General features: G+C 42.2%; 1 protein-coding gene across 1 annotated transcript in view; it reads left to right on the forward strand.

Moving 5' to 3' along the window:
- Nucleotides 1–13,164, forward strand: part of ROR1 (receptor tyrosine kinase like orphan receptor 1) — a 411,106-nt gene that overhangs the window by 355,059 nt on the left and 42,883 nt on the right. Inside the window, exon 5 of the mRNA XM_025362735.1 lies at nucleotides 12,425–12,552. Coding sequence (XP_025218520.1) covers nucleotides 12,425–12,552 — 128 coding nt within the window. The remainder of the gene's footprint in view (nucleotides 1–12,424; nucleotides 12,553–13,164) is intronic.

A 13,164-nucleotide genomic window follows, 5' to 3' on the forward strand; every position in this document is an offset into this window, starting at 1 on the left:
TATGAGCATATGATTTGCAGTTCATATTGAATAACGATGTAAGAAATCTGCCAAGAAAGCTCCAAATACTATTTCCAGCACTGGTTCATAACCAGTTACAGCTGCCTCACCACAGAATGTGAGCACAATAGCCTACCATGTTCCATGGTCTCTTGCTTGCAAAGTTTGTATTGAGTTACTAGGAGTCATTCTAATGGGGGAAGTCACTCTCCTGGAAAGCATTTAAGATGAATAAAGAGAAGGGTTTAATGTTCTAATGAAAAAATTTGTCAATATTTAAATCAAACGTGTGAACACTAAACGTTTTTACATATGTTTGCTGCAGAGGTTTCAAGGCGGGCTTTGGCTTTCCAGACTCAAATAAAGTAGATAGATGCACTGTTAAACTTTCGAACAATGACAAAGGAAAACATGGGGTAATTGCTTCACTCAAAGCCTGCCAGGAGATTAATTGCCTAAGAGATGTGTTTTATGCAGTATCCAAAAACTGCAGAATCTACAGGAGTGCCTTGCTTTCACTAGGAGAAAACATATGTCACCTCTCACCAAAGATGTTTATGTCTTTTCACAAACCTGTCTTTTTTCAGCCTAAAAACATTCCAACTGGAAATGACTACAAAGCCGGGAGTTGATAGGTTAGGGGTGTTTAGTAATGCTTCAAATACTCCCATGGAGTCAGATACGATTCTGTACTACGAGCCCCACACAACAGCAACCTGCGCCCAGGGATTCTGAAGCCTTTCCATTTCTGGTTAGAGAAATCAGTGGGAGGGGTGGGGAGCCCTGAGCCTGCCTTTGACCCGCTAGCTCCTAAACTAAAAGACTTAAAGTTGCAGGGCTTATGGGGAGCTCGCCTAGTGCACTTAAGAAATAGGGATGGAACTTGCCTGTTCCACCTTTGGGATTGTATTCAAATCAGGGCTTGCTAAAGGCTGATGGTGTTGGAATCTGGAGGAGGTCTGTATAGCCATAGCAGAGAAACATAGAGTGCACTTTTATAAACATTTATTTGGTGGCTTCTACAAACCAGCTTATATGTTCTAGACTCTGCTGGGAGTGAGATTGGGGTTGCATTACGACTACATGGTAAAGTAAGAACAGTTGTGTATTTCAGGAACGTTCTGCCTGGTAGAGGAAAGACTTCTCAACAGATAATAATTATACAATGAAGGATGCTAGAGAGCACATATTTTCTCATTAACTAATCTGAAACTTTCAGTGAAGTATCTTAAAGGAGATGAGACTGGACCGAAACTGGAAGGATGAGGGAGAGAGAGTCAGGTGAAGAAAGATGAGAATGGATTTCCTGGAAGGGAAATAGCCAAGGCACGAACATCAGTGCCAGTGTGATATGTTCAGAAACTATAAGGTGTTCTTTAATACCAGGACCTGAGGACCAAGAAGGGCAGTGCAGGAGATGGGTCTGAAGATGTCCATGGGGCAGTTATGTAGGGACCTTGTGATTGCTGTTAATGTGTTAGGACTGCTGCCAGTGGACTTTATACAGTAGAGAGTCACTGAACATTTGTAAGAAACAGATAATGTGATCTACCTATTAGCTCATCATTCTACGGCAATGGGAAAGATCAATTTACAGGCCAAGAATGGAGGTAGAGAGACCAGTTAGGGGACTCCTGCAGCCATCTTGGTGGGATATATTGAGAGCTTACACTAGAGTAACTGTAAAAGGTTAGAATTGGAAAGAACATATTATAGCGTTCAACTTCCATATTATACAAATGGAGTAAGTGAGGACAAAGAGGGTAAGTGACCTATCCAAGGTTGTATGGAAATAACTTTTTTGGCAGCGAAAGTGGGACCAAGACCTTGGTCTTCTCATTTCCAGTCCAGTGACTTTTCCGCTCAGCAATTCCAAGTTCAGTCCCAGCATCATGCTTGAGTTAGGCAATGCCCTAGAGAAACTTGACATGTACTTGGCTAGCATTTTTCCTGGCCATATCTAGGAAGTGAGAACAATCCTTGTTGGATGGAGGGACCCTGAATCCGGCCAGGCTGCCTGGGAGGGATCTTTTCTGTTCATTGTCTTTCTGGCTTTAGGTACCTCCCACATCTTCCACCTTCTTCTTCCCTCTAAAAATCCTTCTTTAGCCATTGCTTACAAATTCTCTCCCTTCTGCTGAGTCTAGGCAGTGTAGAACAAAGCCTAGCACCTTTCCTCGAGCTTGTTTCCTCAGTATTTTAACCTAACTATTGTATCATTGTTAAGCACTTGGGCAACTGTGAGGATGAATAATTCAATAAAATCAAACTGTTTCCATCTAAGCTCCTTTCTTATACATATCAGCACTTTATATGGCAGTGTTATTTGGGCAAGTACTCTTTTGTGTTGTCTCTTTTTCACTAAATCATATATGTACACATTTCAAAGCTGTTGACTTTATTATATATTTCTTATGATGGACACTGCAAGAAATTTGGAGCAAGACCTAAGGTTTTGGGAAAGAGACTTAATCTCTGGACCTAGTTTCCTCAACTATAAAATGGAGATAATACTACCTACCTTGAGGGGTTCCTGGTACAAGGCAGGTGTATAGTAACTTTCATCTCTCTCTCTCTCTCTCTCTCTCTTCTTTCTCTCTTTCTCTTTCCTCTGTGTGTGTCTGTCTCTTTCGCTGTCTCCTCTCTGTCTCTCTCGCTTGCTTCTGGTTTGGGGCAATGTAGTATTTTCATAAATATGTATGATCACAAATTATATCCATAGCTGAAAGTCAAAGGTAATTTTTCTGATGTCTACCTCAAGACCTAGAATACTGTTGAGCATAGAATAAAATCTCGATAATGCATAATGGTAGGAAGAAGAAATGAAGAAGAGAAAAAGAAGAAACCATCTTAACTTGAAAACCAAATTAGCTGAGATTCTTGTGAGCTCCCAATCTCATACAGGCATTCTAATAACAAGTATTCACTTACTGTGGACCCAAGAATGGCCAGATGGCTTGTGAAGAACATCAGCCTCAGCAGTGACACAGATTTCTACCTTAAATGGCCTTTTGCAGCCTTTGGAGGATGGATTGGAAGAGTGGAAGACTGGAGGCAGGGCTCTCAGTGAGGGGAAGTTGAGAGGTGGTGGGGACCTGAACCAGGAGGGAAGAAAGTGGTCAATTTCAAGAATTTCTTTGGAAGCAAATTTAGTTTTCAAGGTTGCTACTCTTAGAAGCTGCCCCTCTTCCTCTTCTCATTAGTTCTTCCATTTAGCAAAACTAAATGAATGGGGAGGCCAGGTATGGTGGTTCATGCCTGTAATCTCAGCACTTAGGGAGGTCAAGGTAGGAGGATTGCTTGAGTTCAAGAGTTGAAGACCAGCCTGGGAAACATAGCAAGACCCTGTGTCTACAAAAAAAAAAAGTGAAAAAACTAGCCAGGCATGGTGGTGCGAGCCTGTAGTTCCAGCTACTCAGGAGGCTGAGGCAGGAAGATCACTTAAGCCTGGAAGTTTGAGGCTGCAGTGAGCCGTGATCTCACCACCGCAGTCCAGCCTAGGTGACAGAGTGAGATCCTGTCTCAAAAAATAAAGAAAAATGCATGGGGAGTTGGGTGGCTGGGGTGGGGAAGTAGAGAGATTGACTACACATTTCAGATTGCTAGAGGATCCCTCTTTGCTGCCACCACACAGAAATTAAAAAGTGGGAGAGATTTAATTCTCTTATTAAACATTTATCAACAAGTTGACACTTAATAGGCACTATTCTGGCCATTAGGGACATAGCAGTGACCAAAACAAAGTTCCTATTCCCATGAAGTTTGTTTTTAAACAATAAACAATTGAATATATCAATACAGAGTATGCCCGATGAGACTAAATATTAATACAATAGGTAATAATCAAGTAAGGGGCAGGGGGCAGTGGCAGGGCATGAGGTCAGAGAGGCGAGGTGGGGCAGGAGAAGATGATGTAAGGACAATGTAAAGATGCCAGTTTTACTTAGCATGACAAGGGAAGCTTTTAGGAGGATTGAAACAGAGGAACAGGACAAATCTGTGCATTACAAATTCATCATTATTTTAATGCGAATTGCTGCTTCTGAAATTATAAATTTTTGTAAGATTGTACCTGTGACATGGGCATCTCTGTATTGCTTTTGGGTGGGTGTTGGAGTTGAGGGTACAGAGAGGCATTAAACTCACCACTGCTTTTTACAGAGGCCAGTAGTCTTTTGTAACCACCATCAGCAGAAGGAATGGGAAACAAAGCTGAGATGAAACAGAAAAGCAAGAATTGGGGATTGGGTTTCACCCCACTTCTGAGTAGTAAGATGAAATTAAAACCCTCCTAAGATGTCCCTAAATTCCATTTACCACTCTTTCCACAAACCTTCTCTTTTTTCAATCCATGGCCAAAGGCATAAAAGGAAAGAAAAAAAAAAAAAAATCAAAGCAATTCCAGTAACATCTGTGGTAGAAAATCTGCCCAGATTGGTATGTGTGAATTTCATATTATTCTAAAGTCCCATTATTCTCAATAGGCAATTTTAGGGGGTGGTTTGAATGTCTAATATTTGGAGAACTGCCAAAGCACATCCAAAGGGTCTCTAATAAGAACTCAGGGGCCCTGAACTCGGGGACTCAAAGTGTCACCTATGCATTTCCAGCTTCAGCCTAACCTTGGGGGCAAAGCAGGCCCTTAACAGAGGAAAAGTAAAAACATCCAAAGCATTCTTAGAAGGTGCAAGGCCGCCCTTACCCTGAAAACCTCAGTAAATTGAAGACAGTAAAAATCACTCATTCTTTTGATTAGCAATCTTCTGTATTCTTGCAAATACCGTACTAGTGCAGTCCTATCATTTCAAATGTGTGTTTAAATAGGAATAAAATATAGTACACACGTAATTTTCCCTCAAATTACGTTTGTGAGATACAAGCCTGGGTAATTCTGCTGCTGCTCCAAGTGAAATGCAAACCCTTGTGTTTCCAAACATCACTATGAAGCAAAGCCAATGCCTTCTCTTTTCTGAGTTGGACACAAGTAACTCTTATGTGCTGCTCTGGAAACTATGACAGAACGTTATTCATCTGTTTGTTTTAATGGTTCATAGCCAAGGGAAAAAAACTTCAAAAATTTGATTTAATTTTTTAAAGAAAAAAGGTGGTATGAAACAGGGCGAGGGACTCTTTAGCTAAGCGAATAAATGTTAACCAAATTGTCACTGACCAGGTGTGGGAACCTACATGTGATATTCGATACAGTCACCTCAAAATTGCTTATGCTTACAAAGGCATTCCAATAAAAGAAAAAGGGATGTAAGGGTTAGCTGAATTCTCAACCCTATAGATTTAAGGCTTCTCTGTGAGTCGTTGGCCCTCTGGGTTGACATGCCTTGATTGGCTCCCTTTGAAAATTGACCTTAAAGGTCAAGTATGTTAACACGTACTTTTTGATGCCCATTTTCAGACTGGTCTTTAGAAAGGAGAGTTTGTGAGATAACTTCAGGATCACATATTTAACCTGTAATCTCTTGACCACAGCCAGCCTGAGGCGAAGTCTGCTTTTGGTGCTCCCGACAGCTCCCCTTCCTGGATGCTCACCCTCCCCAGCCATCCCTTTCCATGTCTCTGCCTACACCTGTCCAGATGCTGCCTCTCCCAGGGCCATCATTTCAAGGTGTGTGCAGCTAGAGCTGATAAGATTTAAATGATGCCCCCTCCTCCTGGTTAGCTGTTAACCAAGGTTGCTTCCCGGCTTGAAGTCTCCTCAGAAAGAGGAAGGAGGTAGGTTGGGATAGGAGGTAACTTTTCAGACCACCTCCAATTATAATCTGTTCTTAAAAGTGTCTGTGTCTCTGATCTTCTATCTACACTGGAATAATTCTGCATCTTTTACTTGGATCCTTAGTTTTATAATGTAGCCCCATTTTATTAAAAGCCAGGACTATTTTTACCTTAAGAGATCTACTTGCCCCTCCCAAGGGAGAAGAACCCTGCCTCTGAAGTGGGAAGCTTCACCCTCAGCTCGAGGTTACTAGAGCCGTTATGTGGTCATGCTTTTAACCAGATCTGCTAATAGATGGCCTGATTCACAAGTTTTAAAAAGGGGTATTTTCCATTTATTCATGGCCGTGATGGTCTTTTGGGAAAGCATGAGTAAGTTGTGTTTGCTTGGGTAAAGAGAAATTACTATCCACATGACAGAAAGTAATTCCCACTTTAGTAAACTGCCCACTGAGCAAACCTGTGGACCCTGCATCTCTTTGAGCTGTGTGATGACTTTCCTTCAGGGGTTTTAGGGGCAGCCATCTTGATGTGATTTCCTCTCCATGGCTCAAAACAGCGTCTATGAAAGGGGCTGGGGGGATAAATTCAGAGGTAAGAGGTGTTGGGTTATTAATTCACTGCACTCTGTCCCTGCGAAGCTGCCATGCTGTGGGATTGCTGAGCCACTGTCCCTGGCATTCCATTTGAAGAGCCGTGAGAATCAGAACAAAGGAACCTGCTATACTGAGTGAACTGCTCATGCTTATATCAGATTAGTCTGCTTGGAAGTGACTTACAAAGCTACCCCACAACCTCCCCCATCTCGAGGCTTGAATTTGCAACCATTGGCCCTCTTCCAAGCTCCCTCTACCTTGGCCCTTGTGTAAATGATATTTTTTAAAATTACAGTGAAATTCACATAATGTAGAGTTCACCATTTTATTTTATTATATATTTTATTATCGTTATTTTTTTAAAGAGATGGTCTTGCTCTGTCACCCAGGCTGGAGTGCAGTGGTACGATCATGGCTAACTGCAGCCTCGGACTCCTGGACCCAAGCAATCCTCCTGCCTCAGCCCCCTGAGTAGATAGGCCTATGTGTGTGTGCCACCATGCCCTGCTAATTTTTTTATTTTTATTTTTGTAGAGACAGAGCCTCACTATGTTGCCCAGGCTGGTCTTGAACTCCAGGCCTCAATCGATCCTCCCACCTTGATCTCCTAAAGTGCTGGGATTATAGGCGTGAGCCACTGCACCCAGCCAGAATTAACCATATTAAAAAGAATAAGTCAATAGTAGTTAGTATATTCGTAAGGTTGTGTAACCACCACATCTGTCTAGTTCCAAAACATTTTCATCATCTCAAAATAAAATTCCATGCCCACTAAGCAGCTGCTTCTCATTCCTCCCTGTTCCCCAGCCCCTAGCAACCACCAATCTGCTTTTCTCCGAAGACTTATCTATTTTAAATATTTCATATAAATGGGATTATACAATATGTGCCCTTTTTGTTCGGTTTATTTCCTTAGCATGTTTTTGAGGCTCTCCCACATCATAACCTGTTTCAGTACCTCATTCACTTTTCATGGCTGAATAATATAGTCTATTGTATGTATCTACCACCTTTTTTCTATCCATTCATCTGTCGATGAACGCCTGAGCTGTTCCCAGCTTTGGACTATTGTGAATAGTGCTGCTCTGCACATTTGTGTACAAGTGTATGTGTTTGAGTACCTGTTTTCAATTATTTGGTTTAAGTGAGATTTTACAGTCAGGAAAGTCCCTCTGCATCCATTCTCTTCTCATTAAGAAGAGGTAGAAGGCTGGGCATGGTGGCTCATGCCTGTAATCCTAGCACTTTGGGAGGCTGAGGCAGGTGGATCATCTGAGGTCAGGAGTTCGAGATCAGCCTGGCCAACATGGTGAAAACCTGTCTCTACTAAAAATACAAAAATTAGCCAGGCGTGGTGGCACATGCCTGTAATCCCAGCTACTCGGGAGGCTGAGGAAGGAGAATTGCTTGAACCTGGGAGGTGGTGGTTGCAGTGAGCTGAGATCGTGCCACTGCACTCCAGCCTGTGCAATGGGAGCGAGACTCCTTCTCAAAAAAAAAAAAGAAAAGAAAAGGAGAGGTAGGCATTTTAACTGAAATTATCCCCAAAAAGAACATTTTAGGACCAAATTTGTCAGTACCAATCAGTTCAGCTATGTCTGCCCATACCCTGTATATTCTGATGAGGGAGAAAATGGCTTCCAATTTAGAGGATGCTCCTGGTATGGAGAAGGGTCCACGTTGGTGGGCTAGCCTGGGACAGTCTCCTCATCTCTTCTAGTTCTGTTGGCCAGTCAGTGGTAAGATGGGCGCTAAACAGATTAAATAGTATATGAAACTGGAAATCTGTGGAATGGTTTGATGAAAGTACTGGGAATGGGTGGGGTTAGTGAGTAACTAACTTTCCAGAGAAGGTAGGGGCATTTGGATCTTAAAGATGAGAACATTCACAAGGTGAATGAGAGGGTGGAGGGCATGCCAGCCCTCAGGATGAGCATGGGCCACAACACATCAGCATCGAAGTGCATCCTGTGGTTTGAGACTAGCAAGATCATCCATATGACTAGTATCATCAGGCTCGTAGGCTTGTCTGGCAGGGAAGGAAGCTGGAAAAGCTGACAAGAACTAGATTATAAAGTGTCTGCAGAACAGCATTTCCTTCCCTTGCTCTGCAATCATTCCTAGATGTGCACTCCTTTTGCTGCCGCAGTGTTCCACAATCCCTTTTAGCATTCTTCAAGTATCCTTCATAAGCTCCTTGCCCTGGAGAAGGAGGAGACCCTGGAGGTGGAGTGCAGACCCCATTTGCGTTTCCCAATCCCATGGCAGAGAATGTGGCAGGTTGTAGAGGCTGGCAACATGGTTACTCAGTTACCTTTATGAGAAACATGAGTTCCCATCACAAAGCACCCCTGCAGCTTGACATCACGGTGAGGCAGCCGGTGCACGCTGGTGCCAGCCACTGTGATGAATGGCCAAATTCCATTTGCCCTTTCCCAATGCACTTTTCTTCTCCGTTGCATGCAGCCTTGGGCACACTCATGGCAAGTGCCCTTGCACTTTTGCTGCCTTGTCACTTGCTTCACATTTTTAATTTGCTGAGTGTGGAGGGAGGCAGGAAGACATCAATGATGAAAGAAGTGTGAGCCGGAAAAAAGCATAAAGCTGATTAATGCTGGAAGAGCATTTGTTCCCCTCCAGCCAAAGCCAGTGGGGAAAAATGGAAAAGAATGAAAAGTGATTTTGACTTTATGTTTAAAAGAAAACCTTTTACCACCCAGCATACCCCAAAGCTTCTCCACAGCAGAAAGCCCCTGTAAGCATTGCAAAAGCTCCATCACCAAACTACTTGGAAAGAAGCTATAGAGTGTGGTTAGAAACACTGTTTAGGGCAAATCTAGCTCTACTACTTGCTGTGTAACTTTGGGTAAGTTCTCTATGCTTTCTGACTCTCACTTTTCTCATCTGTAAAATGGGAATAATTACATCTTTACCTTCTTCATAAGATTGTTGTTGGGATTAAATGACTTAGTATCTGTTTTAGAAGTATATGAAACTTAGTAGTATACGGTACAGAATCAAGACTCATTATAAGTCTCCTTCTCGATTAGGCTGATTTAACTAAGAGTAGTACTGAAAAGCAGAACATAGTTACAGACCTAACAACATGGGATAGTGGCCTCCTCTTGAGTTTCAGTTTAAATCCTAGCTCCACCACTGACTGGCTTTGTGAATTTGAGCAAGTTACTTAACTTTGAGTTTAAATAACTTTGAGTTTCTCCCTCGTAAAATAAGGATAATAGCTCATCAGGGGCTGCTTTGAGGAAAGCACCTAACACAGTACCCAGTCCAGAGCAGCAGACACTCAATACATGTTTGGTTTTTTTTTTTAGTGTTGTGGTTCTCAACCACATTCAAATCACCTGGTAGGTTTCTTTAAGCATGGGTACCTAAGCCTCATCCCCAGAGACTATGATTTAATAGGTCTAAGGTGGGACCTGGGCATTGGTATTTCCTAAAGCTTCTCAAGGAGATTTTTTCTTTTCTTTTCTTTTTTTTTTTTTTTTTTTGAGATAGTCTCACTCTGTCACCCAGGCTGGAGTGCAGTGGCATGATCTTGGCTCACTGCAACCTCCGCCTCCTGGGTTCTCCTACCTCAGCCTCCTGAGTAGCTGGGATTACAGGCACCTGCCACCACACCCAACTAATTTTTGTATTTTTAGTAGAGATGGGGTTTCACCATGTTGACTAGGCTGGTCTTGAACTCCTGACCTCAGATAATCCACCCGCCTCAGCCTCCCAATGTGCTGCCAAGGCGATTCTCATAAGGAGCCGAGACAGAGCCACTCCCCAGCAGATAACAGTACATACCGGTTTTGGTTTTTTGTGTGTTCTTTTTAAAAAATCTGTCCCCCAGGAGACTGAACAGGATAGGAGGAATTCTGGGAATAGTAAAAAATTTAATACACCTGCAGCTCTAAGCCCTTGATAAGAAATGTGCAGCCAAGGAATTGCATTCCATTTTATTCTGAAAAAAAAAAAGTATTCAAAGAGTCTTTTTAAGAGTCATGAACTGGAAAGGTGGTAAGAAGTTTAGCCTAAGCCTCACACATAAAATATGGGAACTCCCAGTAGGTTGGGGATTTATATGTGGGGGTAATTCCAGGGTTTTGTCCTCCCAAGAGATATAAATTGAAGCCTTGAGAGTTTAATGTGGGGGAGAAAGAAGTGTTCTCATAATGACACCTTAAAAATCCAGGGCTCTGCTAATGCCTAGGGATAGAAAAGCGTCATCTGTAATAGCAGGGGGTGGCATGGGGGTGTATTCTGGTCTCTGTACTTAGGTTTCCAAGATCCAAGTGTAGGTCATCAAGAACCTTCTTTCTCCCCATAGGTTTATGGTATTAGTTACCCAATAAAAGTTGGGTTAATTTTACAACCCAAGTAAAATTTAAGCCAAAAAGCCTTCAGCATTACTCTAGGATTTATGAAAGTAAACATGTGGAGTGCTTGCAGGATTGTGCAACAGTAAAATTTCAATGTCTTTATGTCAGGTATATGATATATTCATTTGTATGTGTATTTAAAGGTTAAGTTTTTAAGAGCTTTGCAATACAAACTATTTTCAGGACTAAACTGAAGATACTTCCCCCACCTTCACCTTTAAAATGATTCTTTTAATGAATGGGAGTAGAGAGAAGCAGAAATTAGTGTCCTATCAGGTGATTTTTCCACTTGGTTTGCTGCTATCCTTTGACTTGCTAGACTCCTGCACTAGACCTTCAAGTGGGAAGTGCAGCACCACAGCACTAACCACAGTCCCTCTTACGATGTAGGAGCTTAGTAAATAACTGTCTTTTAAATAAATGTCTTCTTTGGTCATTGTAAATACTTTAAGAATAGCCATATGTTATCTCTACAATTTAAAAAAGCTTTTACATTATCTGATGGGATCGTCATGACTTTCCCTTGTAGGGCAGAAAAGTCAGTTACTGTGTCCAACTTGTAGATGAGAAAATTGTGGCTCAGAGGGCTCAGACAGCTTGCCTAAGGGCGCCCAAATGTTAAACTCAGGAAGAGAATTTTGTTCTCCTGACTTTGCTCTGAGGGATTTTTACTTAGAAGAAACCAAAGAGGAAAAACGGTATTTTTTTTTTTTTGAAATGATATATTGAGGAGGAGCATCCGGGGTTGAAGTCAACCCATACACGTGGCAGGCAGACTTTGGTTTGGCTATGGTCTGCCTTTGAGAAACAGCTGGATGTTCTGCACTGGGGGGATCTTGTGCTCCTCGTAGGCCCTCGTGGGAGATGGTAGCCTCTGCCCTTTCAGGTTGAGCCTACCATCTTGGGTCCTCATCTCCAGTTTTAGATCTTCAGTCCTTTTACCTGGCACATGAATCATGTCATTTCTGGTGTCCCTCTGTCTTCAAGATGAAATCTACCACCCCTTCTTTTAAAAAACTATTATAATTTTGAGGCCACAAAATTGTAGTAAGACTATTTTTTAAAATTTTAGGGAAGCATGAAAGCAAAATTTCCATGGACATTTTCTCTAGATTTCCTTGGATTTAGTGCCTCAATTCAAACTCTCCAGGCCATGGTTTGCCCTGGCCTCTTTGGGCAGGGTAGAGATAATGGAGGTTAAGCAGTGAAGAGCCACCTAACTGAGCTGCCGTCGGGTTTCTTCCCAGCTGCCCCCAGCTTCTCACCCCATGGATCCCCCTAATTGACATGTCAGTTGGAGTGGATCTGGTGGCTAATTCGCCCACGACTTTGTAGCAAATGAAGCAGAAATAATCTGTGCTTAAAAAACAAAAAACTGCAGAACATGTGTCCAAATTTCCAACTCATTTCCTCTTGACTCCTATAACTACATCATCTTCCAGTCCACCACCAGCTGCGAAAATAAAAGCAGTTTCTCCCATATTTAAGGATGATTTTGTGCTTCAGGACGACTTTCTGGGGGTGTAGGAAACTTGACCAATATGACCAACAGATGTTTTAAGAACTGAGCAAAAGCCCAATTCCTTAGCCCAGTCTTTTGTATATTGTGCCCAACTGTGCCCCCTAGTGATTATTTAGGGTATCGTGCAGTCAGAGCTTGCCGTGCCCTGTATGTATGTGGTGCATCAGCTGATGTCTGTCTGTGCTTTCTTTCAGGGATGAGTATGAAGAAGATGGATTCTGTCAGCCATACAGAGGGATTGCATGTGCAAGATTTATTGGCAACCGCACCGTCTACATGGAGTCTTTGCACATGCAAGGGGAAATAGAAAATCAGATCACAGGTAAGTAGCACCAGTGAAATTATATTTGTCCCTTGAATAACTATTTTTCTCACCAAAAGTTTTATTGAGCTCCTCTCTTGACAAAGGATTAAGCTCGGCATGGGGGTTGGGAGCAGGACCATAAAAAAGCATGAGACATGATCTCTGTGCTCTGGAATTTACATTAAAGTAATTTATTGAAGGTTGCTCTTAGAGGAAAAGGAAGCTTTGCGAAATCTCACATTCATTCAAACACTCAATAAATATTATTAAGTGCTTTCAGTGTACCAGGACTGAACCTGAATGGGAGAGATGATGGTGTGTAAATAAGCCAGGTACATCTCTGCCCTCACAGAGCTTACTGTTTAGAAGCAACATGATGTCGACTGAGAGGGGATGAATTTAGAGTTTAGAATTCTGGACGCTCATCCCGGAACTATTATGATAGTGAACTTTGGGGAAATTGATTACTTTCCCAGAAAGTCCCCTTCTTCATCTGTGAAGTGAGTGATGAGGCAAGATGACCATCCCTCTCTTCTTGCTCTAGCTTTCAGTATTTCACGCTTTGTTTTTCTTAATTGAAAATATCCTTTTGATGGAAATCTAGTAGAGAAGCACTTGCTAGCACACATG

Source organism: Theropithecus gelada, chromosome 1 (genome assembly GCF_003255815.1).
Source record: "Theropithecus gelada isolate Dixy chromosome 1, Tgel_1.0, whole genome shotgun sequence".
In the NCBI taxonomy this organism is placed as follows: Eukaryota; Metazoa; Chordata; class Mammalia; order Primates; family Cercopithecidae; genus Theropithecus; species Theropithecus gelada.